Source organism: Melanostigma gelatinosum, assembly GCF_949748355.1.
Source record: "Melanostigma gelatinosum genome assembly, chromosome: 7".
Lineage (NCBI taxonomy): Eukaryota > Metazoa > Chordata > Actinopteri > Perciformes > Zoarcidae > Melanostigma > Melanostigma gelatinosum.
Genome location: NC_136640.1, coordinates 16,247,570 through 16,273,571, shown reverse-complemented (window position 1 = coordinate 16,273,571; position 26,002 = coordinate 16,247,570). Strand labels below are relative to the sequence as shown.

At 44.0% G+C, this 26,002-nt stretch overlaps 1 protein-coding gene across 1 annotated transcript in view; it reads left to right on the top strand.

Annotated features, from left to right (window-relative positions):
- rpa1 (replication protein A1) overlaps positions 1 to 24,826 on the top strand; it is a 27,871-nt gene extending 3,045 nt beyond the window's left edge. Inside the window, exons 7-17 of the mRNA XM_079271418.1 lie at positions 3,560 to 3,674; positions 4,229 to 4,331; positions 5,654 to 5,722; positions 6,060 to 6,252; positions 7,903 to 8,039; positions 9,475 to 9,623; positions 14,720 to 14,846; positions 18,697 to 18,873; positions 19,697 to 19,804; positions 20,103 to 20,189; positions 24,037 to 24,826. Of these exons, the coding sequence (XP_079127544.1) occupies positions 3,560 to 3,674; positions 4,229 to 4,331; positions 5,654 to 5,722; positions 6,060 to 6,252; positions 7,903 to 8,039; positions 9,475 to 9,623; positions 14,720 to 14,846; positions 18,697 to 18,873; positions 19,697 to 19,804; positions 20,103 to 20,189; positions 24,037 to 24,141 (1,370 nt within the window). The 3' untranslated portion in view covers positions 24,142 to 24,826. The remainder of the gene's footprint in view (positions 1 to 3,559; positions 3,675 to 4,228; positions 4,332 to 5,653; positions 5,723 to 6,059; positions 6,253 to 7,902; positions 8,040 to 9,474; positions 9,624 to 14,719; positions 14,847 to 18,696; positions 18,874 to 19,696; positions 19,805 to 20,102; positions 20,190 to 24,036) is intronic.
- The last annotated feature ends 1,176 nt before the right edge of the window (positions 24,827 to 26,002 follow it).

The window sequence follows — 26,002 nt, the reverse complement described above, 5'->3', positions numbered from 1 at the left end:
TATGTCTTTGTTACTTGATTCTAGCTATCGGTTGTAATTTACTAACTAGCTATATGAACCATGTTAGCATGAAAGCTAGCCCAACCACCGGCTTTCACACTAAATACGTGCGTTCCTTGTCAGATGAGATTTGCCGACGGAAGTGGAAGACTCTCAGGGACACCTATTTGAGAAAGAGGAGCGAGGAGACAGAGAGAAAGAGTGGCTCAGGAGCAGGGCCATCAAAGAAGTGGAAGTACTCTGCGGTTATGTCTTTCCTCAACCCCTTCGTGACTCCCAGGGAGAGTAGCGGTAACATGGGGAGGGGGGAGGGAGACAGTACCGCAGAGTACTTCACAGATGCAGGACGACATGTGTTGAGGCAGCAGCAGGGCCATCTGAGATTGACAGGAGAGGTTTGTTGAAGTGAAGACACAAAAGCACAGCAAAGTTAAGTCATACAGAAAATATTACTACAGCTGAAGTAGTAACGACAGGCCAAAGCAGTGCAAGAGGTTTGTTTTTTTCATTTGGCAAAGCCTGGTTCTGTATAGTCTTCATACTTATTAAAAAAAATGTTTCATGAGCAAAAATAAGTTATAATAAAGGAGCTTTGAACCCTGGGCTCCGGATCTTAAACCACTATACTGTCATAGCTTTGAAGGCAAATTACTATTCAATTAAAGCAGCACTTTTGAGTCATAAAATTGTTTTATTGTTCATGTTCAAAGATGAAACAGATTGGTCATCAGAGGACGGTGAGGAAGAACCTCAAGGTGCTGCTGCTCCTCCTCCTCCTGCTGCTCCTCCCGCTCCTGCTCCACCCATGGGTATGTACATCACAAAAGTTGGATTGCATTTTTTTGTATGAATACAATTTATGCATTCATGGTATGTTTTTCACAATTACAAATATTTACTTTACAAGCTATTGTAGTGATGGGATGCAATAGTTTCACGAAATATGTTGTTTCCATGTCATACAGGAAAAAGAAGGGCCCCAAAAAGGCCAACAGGGATCGAGAAGCAGCAGGAGATACAGAAGCGCCTTCTGCTGGCATTGGAGAGACACACCCCTGCTCCACCAGCTCCACCACAATCTGAGGATGAACTCTTCATGAGGAGCCTGGTTCCTTCCCTGGAAAGATTGCCACGCCAGCAAAAGGAATATATAAAATTGCAATTTCACAAATTAATTTATGAAGCCAGCACTGTGGTGCTGAATTTGGAACATTCGGAGTAAATGTCTGGGGGACAATCTTTCCAGGGAACGAACCAGGAATTAAAAAAAAACAATTAGTTTGTATTTTGTAACAATTAGTTTGTTTTTTGTATATGTTTTTCTATACATTTTCAATAAATAAATGCACTTCATTTCATGTTACTTTGTCCATGTTCTTTATTGTAGTTTTACAAGAAAACTTAAGACAATATTATTATAACAATATTTCGCATCCACAACTGCCAGGAGAACCAATGAGAATGTTCCCGTGTAGTTGTAGAACTGAGATCCGGAATTAGCAGGGGCTTTGAGGACAACATGCTTTCCATCCAGTGCTCCACAGCAGAGAGGAAAATTCCACCGCTCCTCAAACTGCACAGCAATTGATCTCCACTCCTCTGTGGTGGGCACAGCCATGAACTCCTCCACAAGGCAGTCCCAAATAGCTGTGGCAACATCTGGGACAATACCGGAGACAGTGGAGACCCCGACACGGAAGCTGTTTGCGATGGTCCTAAAGGAGTCACCAGTAGCAAGATATCTGCAGCACAGAAGAACATTCAATTTAACAGTTATTGAACATACTGTAGCTGCTAATATAAGTCGTTTTTTATTGCTATGACTGCACAGCTGCTGTCATGAATAATAAACATCTTAAATGCTGGTGATTTTCGTTAGATTACGTTATTTTGAGTATTGTCGGACTTCGGCTCCATCATGGATCCAAACTCCATTCAGAAAAACTATGTTAAAGTGGCTTCCTTGCCCTGTTGTGGACCGACAAAGCCTGAACTTATTTCATTCTTTCATTAATTTATTTTATGGAACTGCCACTCACCGGAGACAGACGGACAGGCGCTCCGCAGCTGAGATGGAACGCCTGTAGTAGGTGTCCAGTCGAGAAATCCTGGGACCGACCCGAGCCAACAGGTCATCAAACTGGCTAATGGTTAGCCTCATGTAGCGCTGGAAGCGGCAGTCATCCAGACGTAGTTCCTGGAGAAGTCTGTGAAATTCACCGAGCTGTGTGCGCCTACGGATGCTGTTATGGACCCAGAGACGACGGCGTTTGGCATTCCGACGTTTGAGGGACTTCCACAACATGTACAGAGCAGCAATTGTCATTATTCCTTTCATGGTTGACGGCGGAAAGAAATGGCGGCCAGATGGAGGCTTCCAGGACGATAAACCACGCCCCCTCTCCGGCGCTACGAGATTTTGCGGCGTCTGGTGTGAACACGACCGGCGGCGCGTTGGACGCGATTGTGCAGTGCGTTGGACGCTTTTTTGCAGCGCGTCAAAAGATCAACGCGACCGGTGTGAACGCAGCATTAAGGTCCATTGAGAACTATTTTCATTTGACGCTACCTCGAGCCTTTTCTCGAGGGTTTTTGACTCTCACAAGTTCTCCAGAGCTTCCCCCTTTATCATGTGAATGCTTGGTATCATGAACTTGAACAACTATGAGCCTTGTGTAGATGAATAGTGCTCTCTGCCAGTCAATCGTAGTGTTTTTTTGGAAGCACAGTAGAACACACAAATAAATACCTAGTAGCACAGAGAACCTGGCGCGCGTATGTTAACCCCATGAGCAAACGGATTAATTTGTCTAGTTTGTTCATGTCAGAGATGAGCAGGGGGATCACAGCATTGCAAATAACTTGAACCAGGGGAGATGTGCAATCCGGCTGTCGGGGAGGTTTTGCCGTCTTCTAGCGTGTCATAGCAGGTATTCATCCCTTTAATCTGCCGTGTGGCGAGCACCCTCATCAGCACAGTCGTTCATTTCTCTGTGTGTGCCGGTTGATCTGGAGGCTTAATTACCAGAAGTGCTGTGGTTGGCAAAGTGCGAGGACTTAAGTGGACACTTTGAACTCTCTAATCCTCCGCGTGAGACGCACACAAATCAAATGTGCAGCGCTTGTTCGAATGGGGAAAAAAAATCTCAAAGTCAGGCCGCACAGCTCTCCCGGGGAAGAGCACATCCAGTTTGTTACAGCGTTTCACACTCTGCCCTGATTCTGTGAAATGTGACTCATCCTTCTCACCAAAAAATGCTGCATCACACATCTCCACCAACTTGGCGTGACGAGATGTTTGTTTCCTATTTGAGTCGTTCCTGTTGCTCGACTCGACAGCCGGCAGTGGTGGTGTGGCTTCCAGTCTTTGGGTTCTTCTTCGACGAAACTTCCCCCATGAAGTGAGATAACTGCAGTGATCGAGCAGTTGCATTCCCAAGAAATTGGATTTTGTTTTTTGTAATTCGTCTCTGATGAATAATGTATGTGCCTCTCTCTGGACTCCTCTCCATCACGGCTCCTAATTGATCATTTATTTCTCTCTTCATTCCTTCGACAGGGCAAAAAGGTTTCGGGAGAGACTTTGGGAAAAAGACCCCATCTGCTATGCCCAGTACTCCGGGGGGCAGCTCTAAAGTCGTGCCCATCGCCAGCCTCAACCCCTACCAGTCCAAGTGAGTCCGCCTCCCGGTCCGGGCATGTCAAAAGGGTGTATATATGAAACGTTTGGCACAGTAATAACATGCATACATTTCTGATTTAAAAACAAGTAAATAATAGCAATGAAGAAACTACTAAGCACCAGAAAAGCCATGTTAAAGCTAGACATTGAAGACAATATAAGGCACAATATTATGAAGAACTACTTCATTGGAAGGAGCTCTAGAAAATGCAAAAGCTCTCGGTCACAATAATAAAAAAAATAAATTAAAATGATCAAATATGTTTGTTTTAATGCAACACTATTATAAGAAATCACTATTTTTGAAACTGTTGGATATCAGTAGTCGGCATCTTGAAGTCCACCGATGCAGCATGTGGTGCTGGCCTACAGAAAATGCAATGTTGCTCAGGCAACATACACCGATTATTAAATGGTTGAGTTGGTGAATAAGTGCACGAGTTAATGAAGATAAACACGCAGATGTGTGGTTACAATCTCATCCCATGAGGTCACAAATGAACAACACCGACGTGACTAACCTCAGACTCTTTGTTGTCTCCGTAGGTGGACCATCCGCGCCCGTATAACCAACAAGAGCAGCATCCGAACATGGAGCAACGCTCGTGGTGATGGCAAGCTCTTCTCCATGGAGATTGTGGATGAGAGCGTGAGTGTTGTGGTGCCAGTGTTGATTTTTTAATGCCGTGTGAATAGGGCTGGGCGATATGGCCTAAAAAAAAAATCTCCGATTTTTTTACAAAAAATCCGATTCACGATTTAAATCGATTTTTTTCCCCCAAAATTTTTTGCAGATGACAGAAGCTGTTGAAAACAATTTTTTCTTTTATTTTGTGATGATTTTCCCAAGTAGGTTGATAAAAATAAAGTGCAAACAAAACCTGAACATTGTAGAAAGGTGCCTGTAGTATACAAAAAGTATTTGGTCACTCTTTTGTTTGCCTGAATCATTTAAATATAAAATTAAATTAAACATAACATTAAATGGCATTAAATAGTAGCCTTCCATTGTAAACAACTGTGCAAATGTAACTTTTTACAGTAAGCTTTTCTAACTGAATACACTGATACAAACACAGCATGAAATAAAATGTATATGACCCTTTAACATTCACATTTTCAAAAGTGCAACATCTGATCTAACATCAACATAACATATTTTGCACAGTAAATAAGTGCATGTAAACAAAATCAAGTGCATTCACAACATAACCAACAGTATTAAACAGTAGTGCATGTTTTTTCTAAATATTTTTTGCCAGGAAGACAAGCCTGTCTACTACCTCTGGCTTCAGGCATGCACGGTGGCATGTAACAATGCCCCCCCACACACTGAAAAGCCTCTCAGAGGGGGCACTTGTAGCTGGCACAGAGAGGTATTTCTTTGCTAAAGTACTTAGCCTTGGAAAGTTAAGTTGGTGACGCTTCCACCAGTCAAGTGGATCGGTGTCTGGGTCAACCTGCTGGACCACAGGTCAGTTGTTGCGGAGTAGAATGACATCCCCTCCAGCTCCGCAGAGATCCTTTGGCGTGTACTATTGTACAGCCGAGGCAAGGCAACGTCAGAAAAATGTTTACGGCTTGGTAGCACGTACCTGGGGTCCAAAGCTTTGAGACGGTGAATAAACCCCGGCTTTTCCACGGTGTATATGGGCACCATATCTTTTGCGATATACATCGCGACTGCATCCGTGATGGCTTTCCACCGTGTGGAAAGCAGTGAAGCTGCTGGCCGCCATTGTTTTAGTTTGTAAACAATGCGCGCGCACTCTACTACGGGAAAAAGGGGTGGGGGCGATTTTCTCGATTTTCAATAAAACACATCGCCTTAAAGCACACATTCGAATTAATCGATTAAATCGATTTATCGCCCAGCCCTACGTGTGAATAAACCACAAGATATCATGAGTTGGAAATCCTGGACTGTCCCTGGCAGTTGATATGTTAACCAACTTTTCTGTTTTATTACAGGGAGAGATAAGAGTGACTGGTTTCAACCAAGAGGTGGACAAGTTCTTCAGCCTGGTTGAGGTTGGCAAGGTGAGACGTTCCTCCAGATAATGATTCGGCACAGACCGTCCTAATTACCTGTCAAAACTCACGGATTTGGCCGCACACTGTTCTATCAACAGCTGCCAGCACTTTGAGTTAAAACCCACAGAGACTGAATGAGTTGTCTGGCTACACTGTACCCGTACAATAAGCAGCTTATGATCATCTGCCAGCCTTTGTTGATTTCCCCCCCCCCCCCCCCCACACACACACACACACACACCGACTGCCTGCAGTCGTATCTCGTTTGCACCGTTCAGTCCGGTGAAATGCTCCCGAGTAGACCTCTGAATAACACGCGGTTCATCCATCTGTGTGGGGCCAGGTCTACTACGTCTCCAAGGGCTCCCTGAAGATCGCCAACAAGCAGTACACATCGGTGAAGAATGACTACGAGATGACCCTCAACGGAGATTCCTCCATCATCCCCTGTGAAGACGACTGTGATGTTCCCGTGATTCAGTGCGACTTCGTCCCCATCGGTGACCTGGAGAGCCGAGAGAAAGACGCCATCGTCGGTGAGGATCTACACGTGCATTTAACCCAACATGCGTCATAAAAACCCAAGACAACTTCAACTTATCTTTTTTTTTTTCCCCTCATGTGCCCAGACTGTATTTTTAGTGGAAAGGAGCCTGCAGCCCTGACTACAGAAACATGGCATGCTGTCAAAATGACAACATGGAGCCCGATACATAACCCCCACATTTAGCAGAGTTCTGCTCAAACAGGATGTCTTTGTTGACCGACATTTGAAGTGTTGTTGGTTCAGGTTGCCGATTTCTAAGCACACTTCCTTTTTTATTTATTTATTTATTTTTTCACTCTTGGCAATTATCACAGGTGTCTCTAGATATTTATAGAGTCAGAGAGTGGATCTAACAAATGAGTGAAACTGTCAGCTTTAACCCTCCGAGAACAGCTGAATAAAACATTTAACGGCAGCTTATGTAAGATGATAATTACATCTTGCCTACTGTCTTGACAGGTTAAAGTATATGGTGGAGGAATATAAACATATAGTTTTTTATTTCTTTCAGTTGGAGCCCCCCTTTTTTCCCTCCCATCTCCTAAACAAAGTCTTATCTCAGTGTATACAAGCAGCTAATTAGATCCCAACAGTGAACGTACCGCGCACTAAACTACATGGATTTCATGTAAGTGTGTTCTGTGATTCCCGGTGTGTAAGTGCACATTGTTTTCCTTCACGGAGCGCTGTGGGGCTCTTGTCGAGGCCTAAACGTACCATAAGTCTCTTTAAGCGCTGGCGTGTTGCGAGAAGCAAAACCAACCAACCAACCGGAGCGCAGAGCCCTGCTCCTGCTGAGGGGTTCCCAAGCAGCCAATAATAAGTTATCATAAGCAGAGGATCGAGTTTGTAGCTGAAAGTAGAGCCGGATGCGAGGCGAGGTTGGGGTAATTACAGCATACGAGCATACAGTATTAATAATACCGATGACAGTAATAGGCTGCAGTGCTGATTGACTTTGGGCCCGACTGCAGAGCTGCCGAGGAAATGAGAACCTGCCGTCACAGGTAAAATGAAGTGATATTAAGGAGTCTTCTGCTTGTAATTCTTTTACTGAAAACTTCAGCTTGTACGTGCTGTTTGAGTAATTTCTCACCAGCTTACCGGTAGGTGTCGTAAGTTTTAGTCATCATGGTTAATGCATCTAAAACCCTTCCAGTCGGTGCAGGCTTATAGATGAGTAATGTTGGCGATGCCACTCTTGCACATTCACAAATAAAAGGCTCTGCGTTTATCACGCTTGATTACATCAGTCAATAAAGTATGCGTGATAAAGTGCATTGGTGGAAACAATTAAAGGCTGTTTCTTGGATTAGCTCCTCCATTATGGATGCAAGTGCCCGGTCCACAGGTCAGTGCACCTGATTTGAAATGAATGAATCACTTATTTACTACGAGCCAATTTGTGCCGGAAACCATGAGACCCGAGACTGACCTGTGGGCGTAAACACGATCAATATTTATGATATGTATATTTGGAAACAATCGGGAGATATTAAACCTATCTGGTCATCGCCGCTCAAGAATATCATAAGCGGTATTATGACTCAAACTTTTAACTGTAAACTGTTGAGGTTGTAAATAAAGAAATGGATCCAGTGTATGCTGCTAATGCACTGGTGTATGTCTTCTATTCCAGATGTGATCGGAGTGTGTAGGAGTGTGGACGAAGTGACCCGCCTCACCACCAAGTCAAACAAGGAAGTGTCCAAGAGGACGTTCAACTTGATGGATATGTCTGGGAAGATGGTGACCGTCACGCTGTGGGGAGAGGAAGTGAGTGCAGACATTAGACTGGGGGAGTAAGGCAAGGCAAGGCAATTTCAACAACAAGGTAATTCAAAGTGCTTCACATAAAACCATTAAAAGCATAGCATCGTAGCATAGTAGAACGCGTAATGAGGTAGAGTAAGTAGTGTCTGGAGCTTTCTATAATGGAAGGTGAAAAATCAATTCCGCACCTTATTATAATGCATAGACATGCTTATTGTAATGGTTAAGCCTTCCCCTCGTCGTCCTCTGAGAACAACCGTTTACTGAAGCTGAACCGAAGCCAGATCTCGCATGCACAGGGTGAACACAAAGGACCAGAGTACCGGCAGTATAAAAAGCAGCCACCTTTTGTGAAGCTCATAATGTTCAGTCTTTGGTGAGACTGTGTCAGCAAGAAACATTTCTTGATTGCTGTTCAGCGGTTTGAGAGCCAAAGAAATGTAGTAATGTGTGCAGTGTTTAATGGAGGCGGCTGTGGTTGTCACGGGGTGATAAAGTAACTGTGCCAGTGCGGTTGATTTTTACCTGTGGCTGTGTCGAGTTGGCTGCCGTTTTCTTTCCTCCTGACAAGAAGCGCAGCGTTCCCCGTTTGTTTGGCTGACACAGACCCCTTTTCCACGGGGACCTGCTGCGGTTCACAAGATGTATAGTTGATGAAGAACAATGCCAAGAAGCAGGTTTTGGAGATATTTCTCCCCGTCACTGAAGGCTGCACTGTTGGGGCCTCAGGTTTTAACAGTAAAGAATAAAGTCATTTTAGAAATGTGTTCAAAGTACATAGTGGCGAGGTCTGTCTCTTGGTCGGTCCATCTCTTTGGTTCAGACTGAAATCTCTTAATACCTATTCGATGGATTGAGATTCATGGTCCCCAGATGATGAACCCTAAAGACTTTGGCTGCCCCCTAGACCTTTCCTCTAGCTCAATGAACTCTCTTTATATGGCGGATCTCCATGAAAACATTAGACCTGCTAATCATCATCTGTTAGCATTGCCGTCATGAGCCGCTTTCCAGAAAATGGCTTAATCGGGAAGACGACGGTAAAAACAGGAATTATGAAATAGGCTGAAAGCCTAAAATAATAGAATGCATGATGTTATGCTGTAATATCAAACATGTTTAATGGGGACATTTTTGCCCTTAGGTTCTGAGTGTGTATTTTAGCTATTATATTATTATTTATTATAATTGATTTATTGAAGCTGAGGTCCAACCTCCAAATTTCAGGAAAAACCATTCACACTCTCGCCAAAATGTTTTCCATATGCATTAACACAGCCGAAAAATGTCCGTTTCGATGCATAAGGGTTTTAACGTTCTTGTACAAAATAGCAACAAATAGCTTGATGAACCAAGAAACAGAAGCGAAGCAATCCAGACAAATAAAAAGTAACGACAAAGTTTTAATGAGTGTTTCCACATCTCTCGTTTGGCGTAGGCAGAGAAGTTCGACGGCTCTACGCAGCCCATTGTAGCCATAAAGGGGGCGAAGGTTTCGGACTTCGGTGGCCGGTCCCTCTCCGCAAGCTTCAGCAGCAACATGATGATCAACCCAGACATCCCCGAGGCGTATAAGCTCAGAGGCTGGTAAGTGAGCCTGAAATTCATAGATAATGCAGTGTGGAAAACTGTGTACCGGTGACAAAGTGCTTTCATTGCCGGTATGAAACATGATATATCTTAAACGCCAGAGGGCTTTCTCTCATTTATTTCACCCGCTGCAAGATAAACTTACAAGCAAGCATTGCTGTCGAAATTGGAGAACTCACAGGATTTAAATGGTTTCCCCCTATTAGCCACTGTGTGTGTGTGGGGGGGGGGGGACATTATGTATAAATGGAAAACATATTTCATGAAATGAAATCAGACTAATTTCTGTGTGAATATGATTATCGTAGCATTTATTTTGCCTGTGTACCCGTGTTCTTTCATGTTTGTTTTTATCTTTTTGTCAAGGTATCTTTGCCCTTGAAGTCAGAGTAGTTATCTTTACATGGAGACTATGTCTATTGCACTCTAGTTGATTTCTATTAGAGGTACCACAGCCAAATGCAGAGTTAAAGGATTGTACACTTAACACAATTAAGGCATGCGACTCTTACCGTTTGAAGATTTTCGGCTAGTCTTGCAATGGAAAATAGAAACATTTTAAGACCGAAGCTTTCATCTTTAATTTGGGTTCCCGCGTCACTTCCTTGATTCCTTATTTTCTAAATGATCCCCGCTCCAAAACATAATCATGCACTGTATGCATGCGATTTGTCATTTTTGTTATCCATTTGCAAACAAAGACATCGCCTAGTCGGTGTCTGTGACACCGTGTTAGGTGGCTGTATGACGGTGTACAGGTTGGCACTGAGGCAGCGCCGTCACATCGCAGCGGGGGTTGAATCTCGCTCCAGCGCGGTGATGGCTGATCCGTCACCTCCGCTCCGTATTCCTGAGCCGGAGATCTGATTGATTCCATCCAAAGAGTTTCATTTATTTACCTCCCAATACCAGTGGCCTGCTCTGCACTGAGGAATTAAAAAAATAAAAAACGTTCAAATTTAATTTGTGACGAGTCGAATGCGGCCCTTTTTCTGCCTTGACAAATGTGTCTGAGAGCATTTCTACATGATCAGAGGAGCCGATCTGCATCATCAGAGCGGTGGACTGTGACTCTACGCTACAGGAGAGAAAGAGGCAGATCACAAAATATGCTCAGACGTACTCTTATAATCAGACGTCTTGGCTCAGTCGTTTCTTGATGATGATATCACCGCCAGCTTCTGGCTTCTCTGAACATTTACTTTTTATATTTCATTTCTTAGAATGCCAACTACTGTGAACTGCTTAGTTATTTTATTTTTTTATATATGATGGGATTATACTGTAAGTTATTATATTTGCATTGTGATAGAAAGTGCTCCGTTATCACAACCACTCCCGGGTCTTCTGCTTGTTGAGCACTATTAAGTCCTGAATCACTCTATCGCTGGAAAGCTGAGACTCTTGTCGCCAGCAAGCCCAATTCATGTGCGCCTTTTCACATTGATGTAACGTGACCTCTAGGATAATAACCTCATGAGACTTTACACCTACAAACTAGAGACCTAGAGGGCCTTAAGAGGATCTAAGGCTTTCCTAACTATTGTGAGCAGTTTCCAGAACAGAAGGGATCGCCATCGAATCGCTGCAACATGCTGTTGCTCAATGTCTTGGTGTCTTAATGTTGTGTTTTTAAATATTCTTAAGTGGTCGCACCCAATCTGTATATGAAATCCAAACTAGCTGCAACAACGTATGAACCCTAAGTGAGCATGGGAATGGCCGTCATATATATCCATCCCAATGTTCTAAGCCCTTTGTAGTCTTTCACAACTTATTTAAATTAAATCTATTTTTATTTCTGATGTATATTTAGAACTTAGATTAGTTACTCTTCTGTTGCTTTGTCCACTGCAGAGGAGGAATCGCCCCCCCGTGGTTCCTCTTTAGTCAACGTGTTCCTGCATGTTTTTTTTTCGCAGCATCCACAGTTTAAACGTCACAGATGGAAGGAGGCCAGACCTCACTCACATCGCTGTGCTGCATGTCTGAGAGCTGTGTCTCAGCCTGCCTCATGCTGTTCAATACATGCTGTGTGTTTTGTTGTCTGGTTCTCAGGGTGGTTGGTAGCTGTCCACAAGTGTGTCACTGACTGACTGTCTGAATTATGGTTAACAGAACATTGGAGCAAATCAATTAAACCCTAAATCAAGCTTGTGGCGATGATATTTTTTCATTTTGCACAGAAGAACCCAAAGCTTGTTCTCCCACAGCACAACAAAGACGTGGCTTTACAGTACAGCCAAGGCTGCCGAGACATTGTTTCACTCATGCAGAGGCGTCTTAATTTGATTCTGTTTTGCCGCAGACCTTCGGGGCTTCCTCAAATGAAGTCTCCTTGGTGGGCCATTGTCTCCAACTCGTACTGCAGTGTTAGTCGTTCCACTCAGCACTTTCCACTGTGCTTATAAGTAAGAATGCTGCACTCAGCACTAATCGTCTTGATCATGGGTCTTTTTGAGAGTTCTTGACACAGGTTGCCAACTTGACAGTAAACCTACACCAAGTTCCTCTCAGGGTAAAAACTCTGACTTCACATTGGTGCATCGGAGTGTGAAGACGCGGTTGTCCATTAGGGGGCAACAGCTCCTCTAGAGATGGCCGTGCTGCCTTCTCCCAGACCGTCGCTTCTCTGGTAACGACTCTTTCTTCTCAACGGAAGACATTCAACACGCACTAATTTAGTCACACGAGTCCAAGCTGATCGCTTCTCTGTCTTCCTTATCATGACTCCAGTGTTTCCACATGTCGAGGCCACAGCATGTGGCTGTGACACTAACCATGTCGGCCCAGAAGCCAACAAGCTTTAACACGGCAGTCTAATGAATACGATGCCTCCGTATTTAATTGACTGCTAGTTTACCCACGTTTCCCTTTGCTGTGTTGATTTAAAGAAAAAAAACAAGTGGCAGATGTACGAGCTGAATGGCTGCTGTTGAGTTATGAGCTGAACTGAATTAGTAACTGACTTCCTGAATGTTTCAAACCAAATTGGGTAACAAGTGTCTGACAAAGTGAACCACAGTACCAAACCCCCGGATGCTTTGCTGCAGCATTGAATTAGCACTAAGTGGCATTTTGTTAGCCAATCGCTTCCCAGGCATGGGGGTCTTTGCCACACGGCTGACTGACACTTTCCCCTCGTGCCTCTTCCTCTGACACGTCTCGTCTTCGTCATCCCGTCCTTGTTCATTGGCACGCTGACATTTGACATGTCTACGGCATGTCTGCCAAGCCTCCAGTCATCTATCTCGGTGGTTCTGCGGATAGTTTGTCTCACTGACACAGCTGGGATCTGCCTGCTTCCAGTTGACTGTTGCACATCTTCAGCGAAGTCTGACACGTCCTCGTTTTGTTTCCTTCATTTCGATCGCTGTCTGCGCTGTCATTTCTGTTTCCTGAGCTCCTCGGTCTCTGATTTAACAAAACATATTTAACAAAACAGAACGGACCCACCTACAGGACAAGCACATGTAACACTGAAGCACTTCACATACACATCAAAAAAAATGGAAAATAGCAACACTGATCAAGACAAATGCACATATAGATGAAACAAGCAGGCAGGACAGACAGTACGTCAATGCTTGCACACCTGATTGGCAACAAGCCATTTCTTTAAGTTATGCTTGGTACGTGTTTTGTGTGCGTATGTGTGGTGGCACAGTATTCCACGAGTGAGCTGCCTTCACAGAGAATGTAGATTTACTGAACGAGCTTGACCTATGTGGAATGACACAATCACCTCTTGAAGCAGATCGAGTGAGTCTGCTGCTTTGAGCGCTTTGTTTAATAAAATCACAAAGTGGAGGTGGGGCCATACCATGTAAAATTTAAAAAACCAGACACACATCAGTGAATTTAATGATGTTCTCCCAACTCTTACCTTATTTAAAGTGCAATGCATTTTTAATCAGCTCTGCTATGTTGTCACTACACTTCTCTCCCCCTGTAGAACATCTGTCTCTGGAGAGCAGCCACGACAGAAACAGCTTTCTCCATTTTGTCCGTTTTTTGATGTGTCAGAACATCTTCCTGCATGTTCCTGGCTGTCTGCAGTGCAGGTACACCCGAGAGGGATGTGGCGCCACCGCAAAGAATTGCTCACATTTGCCAATGTGGGGAAATTGGCAGCCTGTGTGCGTCGCTCTGGCCACACACGCGTTAATGGGGATATTTTCAATTAGTCCCGCCTCCAGGAGCAAAGCATGCTGTTGCTGTATTTACAACCCGACCTCTCCCACTGTGCACCACTCTGCCTCGTGGCCAACAGATTAGTAAGCTCTATTGATCCCTGGGACCATTTGACACTGACACACTACCCCCACCCATCTTTCTTCTACTTTGCCTCCTCTCTTCTTCTTCCTTTTGTCTTCACTGAGTTACCGGGGAACATTGGGCGTGAATGGGTTTCTGATATCACTGTAACCGCCCTGACCCTGGCCAGCTCATCTGTCCCTCAGCCTGCCCGGCTCTCAGCTCAGCCATCCTTGCTTTGACAAACACAAGTGGATGCTTTGTCTGGAACATTTTTTATTGTATTTTTAAAGTGACCTGTTAAACGGACAGCCTGTAGTCTATTGACAGCCATGTGAAGAGCAGACTGTTGTGTCTCCTGCTTTGGTTTGGAGGTATTCAAATGAATAAAGCAGCAGTCTGAAGTAGGCCTCAATGTGCCAGCATTATGCATCTCCGATGTGGAAATGCAGCTTTCTTGAATTTATTTTTAACGAGGTAAATATGAGGCACTGCTGTGCGGAGCTGAAGCCACAGCTTTATTTCTGGATTACTCTTTTGACTAAATGTATCAGCAGCTATTGAGACGAGACTTTAAGGCATTTTTTAAGCGAAAAGGCAAAATATTCCGCTTCTCAACCATGAATATTTAGTTTTGTCCTATCATATTAAAGTAAAATCTTTGCTTTGGACCGTCTGTCGGATAAAATAAACCGGATTATGATCTGATTCATTTTTTTGTTTGTTCCATAAAATGTTGAAAACAATCAAGAAACTAAACACGAGTTGCAGTCCTGCAGCTACACGTGACCGGGTAGAGATCAGCAGTGACCGGTATCGGTTCTCTCTCTAAACAGGTACGACAAGGAGGGCCACGCCATGGACGGACAGTCTCTGACGGAGGCGAGAGGAGGCGGGGGAGGAAACACCAACTGGAAGACTCTGTCTGACGTGAAGACGGAGAACCTGGGACACGGAGACAAGGTACACACACGTGCTCGACTTTGCCTTGAGGCGCTCCGACATTCAAAGCAGCGGTAACCCCAGACGTATTGTTATTCAAGGATGATCCTTTGAAGATATTCAAGGACAAACTGAAAGCCTGCCGCTGAATCCCAAACAATACATATGAAGGTGCTCACAGCCAACCTGCATGTATTAAGAACTCACAGTGCACAATGTATGTCAGTGCAGTACCTACCCAATAAACGAAGGACCGAATAGTCTGGTTTAATGTGACCGTGTCACTCGTAGCTCTGCAAAGGTAGAAATCCTAAAAAAATAATAAAATCCCCTGCACCACCAGGTATGTGTGCTTAAGGTTCTGATTGTTGCTCCTGTGTTGTGTATTGTTATGGTGAAAGTCACATTCATCCCTGGTATTGATTACACAGGTTCTATTCTTTGCCCTCTGAGATGCGATTACTGCCCTCCGATGAGTAAAGTCCTTCTCTAATTTCCCCCTTTTTTCATTTCCGCCTTCGAGGGAAGTGGTGTGTAAGAAGTGTCTTAAGTTGTCCCGAGCGGATGATGTGACATGCGCAGAGATCTTAACTTGTGTCATTTAACATGATCTGCACATTAGTAATCATCACAGTATGATGAAAGTATCCCATTAAGACTATGGGGCCATTATTAGATGGAAGCAATTATAATAAGGCACCGAGAGACACGAGAACAATTTTGCTCCGTTGTCTTTTTGGAAGCTGGGAGGACTTAAGGGCCCATAACTCCTGAGAAAACAAAGAGAAATGGATTCAACCAGAGTAGCGGTTATCTTTACGGCCACAGTAAGTGTAAGATATGTTTTGGTAAATATTTCAAACTGCGCGCTTGTCCTACACGGGTTGCCGTCATAATTCTTTCTGATTATGGCCACAGCTGCAGGGTTCTCCAGTAACGGATCGTAGGCGTATTGCTTCCTCATCATTCCTCCTTTTAGTGTCTCCACTTCAGCTATTCTATCGTCTACAGCAGGGGTGTCAAACTCATTTCCACTCTGGGGCCGCATCAGCATCACGGTCGCCCTCAAAGGGCCGGTTGTAAATGTAAGATGGTGTAAATGTAACTTCTCCTAATATATTTAGTTTAGTTTCCCGGGATATCTGTGACTTCCACAACACCTACTAAGCAGAAATAGGTTCTTTTTTCCATGGTTAATGGCGGACAGTTGAACGGCTTTCAGGGCGATAAGCCACGCCCCCTCTCCGGCGCGTCCACTGCGAATGAACACAAATAGCCCCCGGCGAGACCGGCGGCGCGAATGGTCAACTTAAATGCTTAAACAACTAACTTCTCGCCTCAAAACATCCTAAAATTACTTTCTGTGACTTAACAACAGTAGTATTTTGAAAGTTTCAACTTCCAGTTGTGTGATTTCTCCTCCGCCATTGTTTACTGTTGCTGGTACAAAATGCATTCTGGGATATTTGGCTGTCCCAAGTACAGACAAGTCACCTCCGATGCATCCCCGGTAAAATGGGCGGAGCCACATCCGGGCATTAGGACCGTGCTTGGCTCGATGTGAACTTTGAATTGGAACAGTACTTGGGCACTGATGACATTTCACAAGTCCACGAGTTCACAAGTGCAGAGAAGTACGCATGTTGAGAAAGGCACGATCACTTGTTGGAAATCCTCTTTATGGGTTGTTGCATCTCCTGTCCACCTGTTGTGATAGTTTTAATGTCGGCACACATGCTATCTCATCACTTCGACTTTCTATCTCATAATTTCGACCATGGGGATATTTTTATTTTCACATCTAACTTTAAATTTTTGTAAAAAAAAGAATTTTTTTTTTTTTTTTTTTTTGGCTGGCGGATTCGCGGGCCACATTAAATGACGCAGTGGGCCGGATCCGGCCCGCGGGCCGTATGTTTGACACCCCTGGTCTACAGCCTCACAATGCAGCTCAAGCAGCACCCATCTATTTTGTCCTCTTCCTGCCGCTCAGGAGGGGACGCTTTGACCCGGGGCGCCGCCTCAGCATGGCGTGTGATGAGGCCCCGTACTGACAGAGGGGTTGAGGACGGCCTTGGTTCAGCTCCTTTGAGACATCCCATACACGGGTGGCATGGGGGTCAAACCCCCCCCCCCCCCCCCCCCCCCAAACCAAAGTCTGTTGCAATTAATTGTGCCTGTCAAAAAGCCTTTGTGTCACAATCTCAGGTTTCCACACGGCTCCCGTGCCCTCTCTGACAGCACGTGGTCGCCCTCCTCTTGTTGGCCTGACATTGCATTTGTTAGAGGCCTGTGGCGGTGGCTAGAAACAAGTTCTTCTGTGGCAGCGCCGGTCACTCACACACTAATTGCAGAGGGATTTACTTGATTAATTGCACCTCATTTAGCAGAGGTTGATGTCTGGGTTGTTTTTCGGTAAATCAAAACAATAATTTAAAAAAGCAGAGCCAGCGGGCTCCAGGTGAATTCCTCATATTTTGTTTCTGCCAATCCAAAATGACACTGAATATTAATCGTCCCGTTCTGGAAGTTAATTGGGGTCGAATGACCTTTTCACACGAACACAATGGTCTGTACTCAGAGAAGAGAGGAAATAGATTTTCATTGTTTTCAGGAAATATTTTTCAATAAATTGCGTTTTTTGTTTATTGTCTTTAGCGATGTTGGAAACATTAGCAAGAGTTTGTACCACTCGGCAAAGTATCTTAATTGTGTATTTATTTGGAAGAAAGCTGCTCTTGACCGTAGGAATGAATTCGGTGGCCCAGATCATTGAAATATTAAAAAATGCCTTCTAATTTTCCAAAAATATACCAGTTTTTCCAATATGTCGATATGCTATATTCTAAAAATCTAAATCGATATCTTGTCTCGTACATTTGTATTATAAGTGTGTTCTGTTCCTGGTTTGAAACTCTGCTTTACAGTAAAGTGGTTTATTACTAGGTGTTCTAGTCACCCACTTAGTCATTATATCCACATTACTGATTATGAATCAAACATCAGTGTGTGAATATTTTGTGAAAGCAGCAATAGTCGACTGTTGAAGTTTGATTTTCTCCACATCACCCAGCCCTAGTTTCTCCTTCTAGTCCTTTAAAGAAACTCTAGATACAGAGGGCGTACGTGTTTCTTCACAATAAGCAGTCTCACATTTATAGTGGCGTTAATGATAGGTTGATGTCCTTAATTCACCAAGCCGGCCTCGCTTTTGCGCTGCTCCCTGACCCTGTGCTGGCCTTTAGCCTTTATCAAGGCGTGCGCAGCATCGTCTGTTGTCACAGCCAATGCTGAGGTTAGTAGGAGAGGGAGGCTCTGTCCAAAACAATTAGCCGTTGGCGTGCATCAGCTATCTGTCGAGTACATTAGGGTCTGCCCTTCCCGGCGAGGAGAAGCAATGTGCCTCGTCTGCAAGCACGTTGAAACCAGTCGTCCCTTCGTCGCAGCATATCCAGAGCGGCTTCTTGCCTTCACCCGCTCCTATCCGATGTGTCACTTGGCGGGGTGTTTTCCATGCAGCCGAAGAATCTTTCCCGAAGGCTGTTTGTGTGCAGTCCGTTTCAAAAGTTTGCCGGTTCCCCATAAACGCAGCAGCTCACCGCACTAGTTTGCATTTGTGTCGGAGCCATGAGGGTTCTGGTTGGGAGGATAAAACTCTTGCATCTGCTACACAAATGTTGCTTTCTGACTGTTCACATACACATTACACGCTCTCTTAAAATGCCATCTTAATGTTTATTTCATGCAGTATTATTCCTGGTATTCAACTGAACATATTTAAAAGCCAGCAAGAAGCACATTCCAGTAACATTATTCAGCACTGAACTTCTGTTGATATGAATATTTGTTTGTATTCCCCTCTTTCTTTTAGGCGGACTACTACACCTGCATAGCTACCATAGTGTACCTGCGCAAGGAAAACTGCCTCTACCAGGCCTGTCCCAGCCAAGACTGCAACAAAAAAGTGGTTGACCAGCACAATGGCATGTTCCGCTGTGAGAAGTGTGACAAAGAGTTCCCCAACTTCAAGTACCGCCTCATCCTTTCTGTGAGTGACTCAGCACTGGCCTCCATAAAGCTTCTAACGACTCTTTTTTTTCAGCCGTGCTCACACACGAGCATTTCTGCTGATGCACATATCTTGAATGGCTGTTCTTCCTGCTTAGTGTTGAGCAGCTGAGGCTCTGCATATCATCCCTATTCTCATTGCCTGTTCTCCTTAGTCCCTGTCCTTATTCTGCCTCCCGGGACTCAAGCCCCTCTCTCCCCTTGTGGCCCGGCTCCCTCGGGTTCAACATTGGCAGAGACATTTAAAGCCAACTCTGCTGTTTTTGAGACGCAGTGGGATGACTACTACTTTTAGATTTTTTTTTTTGGTGTTTAAAATCAGAGCCATGTTGGGTTAATCGCTGCAGCTTTCCATACTGTTAGTCATTTTACAGAACGTGCACGGAGGAAGAGACAAACGCAGGCCTTTTTATTCTAAGCTCGTTCGCAAACCGACATTATTACGAAAGAACAAATGACATTAGGTACAACAACTCACTTAGTCAGCAACAGAGCAATTTCAGCCAGGCCTCTGAACTAAGCGGCATTCGTTTAGTTCCACTCACCAGTCGACATATTATTCCTCACACGCTGTGGCATAAGCTGTGAATTTCCTTCCCCTGTATGTATCACAAGAGCGTCGTGACTGCTTGTTTTGCCAGCAGGTTAAAGGCTAATTAGAGGATGTAACAATTTCTTAAGAGCAGAGAGATGCGTTCGGTTAACGTACCATATTTCAGCATCCAGCAATCTATACTTGTGCACATGCGTGTCACGTTTCTTCCTATTCACGCTTGCCTTTTGTTTTCCATATAATCCCACAGGCCAACGTTGCAGATTACGCCGACAACCAGTGGGTGACTTGCTTCCAGGAGAGTGCGGAGGCCATCCTCGGCCAGAATGCAGCTTACCTGGGGCAGCTCAAGGACTCTGTGAGACTCGCCTCCCTGAATATATAATACTGGCCTCGGGAAGAGAAAGAGGCTTTAGTTACAGCCAGATATGCACACTCACACACTCCTGCATGGAGAAATTAGTATAAAAGTCACCGTGCTTTGTCTCTTCCAGCTACAATTACTGAGAAAATCCCAGTTTTCAAAGTAATTGAGTTGTTTTTCAGTTGCTTTATTTTTCACTTGAAACTGTGATGAAACTGACATTCGATTAAAAATAATGTGTGTACCTCTTGAAATTGAGCCAATCAAATGTTTGTTTTTTTCCCCGTTACAGAACGAAGTTGCCTTTGACGAGATTTTCCAACAAGCCAACTTCAACACTTTTGTCTTCCGCAGCCGAGTGAAGCTAGAAACGTATAACGTGAGTAAAGCAGGGATGGCAATCGTCTGATATCATGCCTCCGGGTTTGTTGCTGTAACAGAAAATATGGCTGTTTATAAGACTGGGAGGGGGAAAAAAAAATATGCCGCCTCAATCCCCTCAGCCATCATCATTCCGTGGCAGACTGGAAATGCAGCACATAAACAGGTCCTTTATGTTTTAGTCGTTTGTGTTTTTAAGTCTTGATAGTTTTCCCATTCATTAACAGCACTGCTTTCATTTTGACTGACGGAGCCATCTCTGGAAAAAAAATCTCTGTCCGAGATTGCTGCTCATTTTCAGTGGCTTTGTGAGGGGCGCACGCACAGATTAGTCGTGGTCACTATCTCCGGGAGGCCGCACAGATAGAGGTTTGTTTTTGAGGGACGCACATAAAAGAATAGATTGGGCTGGGGCTCTGAGCAGGAAGTGTGGAGCCGAGCCAGAGGCTCATCCGCCTTCCAAACCACAGAAGAGGCCTCTGTGTCTGTCACATTCAGCCCGGCATCCTAACTGCCAATGGCACCTCTACAAGCATGTATTGGCTGCTGCCTCCACACTCGTATTCCTTCAACAGAGACTCCTTCAACAGAGACACCTGCAACCCCTCTTTCAGTTTGTTTTCCTCCCCTCAATGCTACAAGCCAGCCATTGTGCGCCGCGCTCCCGTACTGTCATTGTACATGCTTGATGTCGGACAAAGGAAGTGAATGACACCCATTCATCCTGTTGCATCACAGAGAGACTAAGATTAGACGGGAGCGCTTTTTCGGGGGTTTTCAGAACAGTTGAGGAGAATAAACTCTTCATTTTTAATTGAACCTGCCACATGATGAAAGTATCTCTGATCATGACATTAAAACAGAGTTTCAGCCTCATGTGTTTATAACTAACATTAAAACTGAAACAGGATAACAAAGTTGGTCAAAAGAATATTTTGGAAATGAATACATTTAATTGTTAAGCAAATTAACACAGCTAGAACATGTTTTTTAAACTAGAACACTGTTCTATGTACTAACTGTTACGACTGACGTTTTATCTCATTGAATATTCATGACCAAAGATTGTTCAACATACAAAACCAGCAAATATCAAAATGTGAGAACCTTTTCACAATTTTCTGACATTTTCCCAAAATAAATCTAAGATGTTAATGATAAATGTTAGTTACACCCTTACACAATATATTACATATAGCCAAGTACAGCGAACATGATTACTATCTCTACATTACATAGAAGACTGTAATTGTTATAAAGAATGATCACGATTTATTGGACTGTTAGTATCACACCGCTCAACATCACACCGAACAAGAAGCCAAATAGGCTTAATGAGCAAAACCAAGCCACTGGAGAAGGGCGTCTCATCTGGGATAAAAACAACATTCAAGTTTAATTAATGTCATTCCGGCATCAACATTCTCAAATAAATGAGCATAAAGCCTTTCCAAGGATAAAACAAGGTGTCACTGAGACCCAAAAGCTTTGCCACTTAATACAGCTTTCGGGTCATCAAATGAAAACATTCTATGATTAATTACGGCGCGTTTCTCAAAACAAGTGGCGTGAAGCTGGTTCATGTGAGCATGATGTGCGTAGTGTTGTTCTCACATAAATCAAATCATTTTAATATTGCATGTCGGTAATCGTGTTGTAACTCAAAATGTCAGTGGCTGAATTACTTTGTTATATTAATATTTCTATACTTGTGGTGTTACTGCCAAAAGGCAATCTTTTGAATATTACCACGCAGTACTTGACTCTTGGACAGTCCTCAATCTTTTACTTGCCTGACATTAGAGATGTCTGCTTGCGGCTGGTATATCTGAACTGCTGTGCTGTTAAGGTCTCATTGTCCCTGTAGGCCGCGTCTAGACGCTGTAACTGATTCACGGTTCTCAAAGGGAGGACACTGCTGGCGCAGCTCATAATTGGACATTCAAGGCTTTTCATTGCACCACTGCAGGCCCAGCTCTGTCAGCTAATATTCTCTCTTTTGGCCCTTTTTCTAAATCCCGTCTGTCTTCCAGGATGTGACCGTCGATGATCACGTGATGGAGGGTGTTACATTACTGTGGGGCGATGGTGAGGGGGAAGGTGTGAGCGCAGAGGCTGAATGAAGTGGGACTGCTACTGGTTTTCCATTCCATTAAAGATTGGTTGCACTTGACCAGTTTTCTGGTGCTGCGTAAGAACCACATGTTCCAACTACGTGATGTTGGCTGCTTACAGATTCACTCCGAAACAACCACAGTCTTAACAAAACCCCCGTTACAAAGCCCTGCTCATGCAATCCTTTGTTTCTCTGGTGGGAAGATGAACACCGTGCTGTTATTGTGTTATGGCGTAACATCATGTTCCATTAACAGTCTGACAGCTTTTCTCTTCCTTTGCCAAAATGTGTTTTATCTGTAATGTGTCAACGTGGCTGGCATTACCAACTTTTTAGTATCCTGTTCATTTATCTACCGTATATAGAGGATTCGCACGGCAATTTGTTCTACTTTATGTCAAACTATAATGATGAAATCCTAATGTCTTTTGTGCTATTTCTCTTGCGTCATATAAAACTAGCAAAGGGATTATTGTGGGCTATTCTGGAGGAAAGTGGGCAGCAGTCCAAAGAGAGATGATTTACATTTCACCCACTTGAGCTGCAGAGGATTAATGGAGACAAAATGAGTGTAACCTCTGTTTAAATGCAGAGAATAACGGCTCTGGTGGAAACGACCTTCCTGTGTCTAGACAGCTGTGGAGGTGGTTAAGGCTTCAGAAGCTGCTGCTTTTTTTTTGTGAACCATTCATCTGAATGCCAACGCGGTTCACATACGCGGTCCCAACATTATGCCACTTTGTCGTGGGGGGACGAGGAGGAGCCAGCAGATGGGTGGATGGAGAGATAACATCGGCCACTATTCCCTGACCTCACACGTCACTGGGGGCATGCGTTGTCGGTTTTTTAGTTTTTTATAGATATACATTGCATTGGCCTCAGCAAGATGGACGCTCTTCCTGAACGCAGGTAACTAATCTGTGTTCTAGCCGTTTCTGAGTGGCGTGTATTAGCAGGGAATAGAGGCTTTCGGTGTGTTGATGGAAGTCGGGCATAATGTGCGACCTGTACGCAGTCAGGACACGAGGAAGACGCAGCGGGCCTGAACATGAGTGACATGTTGTCTGGGGCAGGATTGTATTAGTTATATTGCAAAAGGTAAAATAAAAGGGGCAATTGCATATTAACTTTTCAGCAACGTATTTAACAAACTATTTAGCAACTTACCCTGAAGACACCGCTCCACTCGGCAGCACATGTTGGTAATGGTCATATTTGTTCTGCTTTATAGTTCTTACCCATTGTCTCCTTGACACCGGCTGTGTTTTGTTCAGTGCTTGTCCCTTGTATTGAAGGACGTTACGGTATATGGTTGTCCTTGATGAGAGCTTGCCACAGTATTGCACATCAACGTGTGCTCTGCTGGATATGTGATGACACCAAATCTAAATTACCCAAGCACCTTTTCCTGCGTTAAATTCTGTAGCATATAATATTTTCGAGAAGCCAGCGCAACCGATCAAATCTGGCTCGGATAGATAGTCTGTCAGCATATGCAATGTACCGTCGGGTCTTATCTATGTCAACTGTAAGCAGACTCGTACAAGCTGATATTACACACAATATGGATTTTTGTTGGGGAAAAACTGTATAAACATCACACGTCAACAGGAATCTGTGATTATGTGTACAGTGAAAATAAATGGTGCGTGTTGCCGTCCTTTAACTACCTTAACGACACACTGTGATGTCACATGTCATCTAAACGAGTTTTCTAATTGTCTGACAGGATGAATCCAGGATCAAGGCCACCGTGCTGGATGTGAAGCCCGTTGACCATCGGGAGTACAGCAAGAGGCTGATCGCCAACATAAGCAAACTGGCTTGCCAGTAGCAACTTACCATCTATGCAAAGTAGTATTCTTGCTTTTGCAAGTTTCCTCTTGTTTCTGTATCGTCAACGTCGGCTCTAAATGTGTGACTAAGTTTTGCTCACAAAGCAATTGTATTTAGTTTCTTTTCTTTACTTCCCTGTGAATGAATTGTACTTGTACCGTTCACTCTTCCTTTGGCAAATGATTGGTGGCCCGGCCTTCTTTTTTTTTTTTTGTGAACATAACTGACATGTTTTCATTCTTTTTGTTATTTGGGGAAGCAGCAGAGCGGAGAGTGGGTCAGTAAGTGACAAAATAAATCACAACTGTGTCTGTCTTAAGTCGGCCAGTTGTTCTCTGCCTGGCCGTGTGGGGCTGGTGGCTGCTTTAAGCAGGAGACCAGCACAGCAGCTCGCACTCTTTTCACTTTCTGACACGCACTCAAAACAGAGAGGCTGGACCTGCACATGCCCGATAAGACCGCTTACTCTGCCACTCTTTTGTGCCTCGTCCCTCACACAACTTGCGAACATAAGCACATACGCGCATGCACAGTGCAAACCTAGAGGGGGATGTACTGTCGTCTATTGAAGTAGAAACGAGGTGGTTTGTTTTTTCATTTCCAATGCCTTGAACTGCTCGGTCTGTTCTGTAATTGTTTCTTTTTTGTGTGATAGTTGTGAGAATAAATATGTTTGTAATCAAGTTGTCTGTTGTTTTCCGATGCATACTGGGTTCCCTGTCAGAAGTCTGTTGTATTAATTGAAGTGCATAACAGTAATGTGTAAACTATTACTATCCATTTCAGCACCTGATCCTAAAGCTAACCAAAATATGTAGACAATTATTTTTAATTTTTTGAAATTTTTTTTTTAAGAGTTTCACTGTTTAGTGGATTCTTTCAAAGACTGACACACAATGCCCCTCTGATTTTTCCTCTGGTGTGCAACAGACTCTCCTGCAAACCTGACTTTCATGTTGTATTAAAGCGGAACATCGCTAAGTCTGCGCCGCCCCATCTTTCATGCGATAACATCTTGTTTCTGCTGAGCGCTGCATCTGTTGCCTGTAGTATGCCGGGATGGATTAAACCGGTCTGTAAATGGTAAGGAATGGTGCGTTTTACTTTATTTGATTTTGTCAGCCCTGTTTGGAGATATTGCTGGGAGTTTGCCTGTGATCCCCCCCCCCCCCCCCCTTTTTATCAAGTACAGCTAACGCTTTAGATGTTGCAATACATAAATAGATATTTTACAACGCCACAAGTCTGTTATTGCTGCAGGGAGTGTCAAAGGTTGCCGATAAAGCCTCTCCCCATTCCTGCCTCAAACCATCTCCCAGTGAACATACAGCAACAGCAGAAAACGCTCCCCGAGGACCTGGTGGCTCTTTAGCCATCTGAACTGAAGCGTTTCATTTAGTGAGGTGCGCAGCACGGCGGTGAGGAAGGTACCGCTGCCAGGTTCATCTAGAGATTTCCCCGGGGGTCGGTCTAGCGAGAGATTTTCCTGCATCTGACATCCCCTAACCTATTTGAAAGAGGAACGCTATTGATCACGCTTCAACTGGAGTGGAGTCACTTGATAATTCAATTCTCACACCTGTTTTTTTTTGATTAAGCTGATTACACAGTTCTCGTTAAGTGAGAAATTGGATTATAATGAGTGTATAATTGATTTTGCAGTTGCTAGAATGAGATTGTCTGATAGCTGCTCTGCATTACGCTTGTTTGCGTGTGCTGTCTTTATTAACATGGCTGACTGGAAGTGTCACGCAACATGCTCAAAATTAGCTGTGATTATAGTCTGTTAAAGGACCTTTGCTGGGGTCATGGGTTTGCTTACATCCCATCGTTTACATACTGAAAATATCAACTCACGA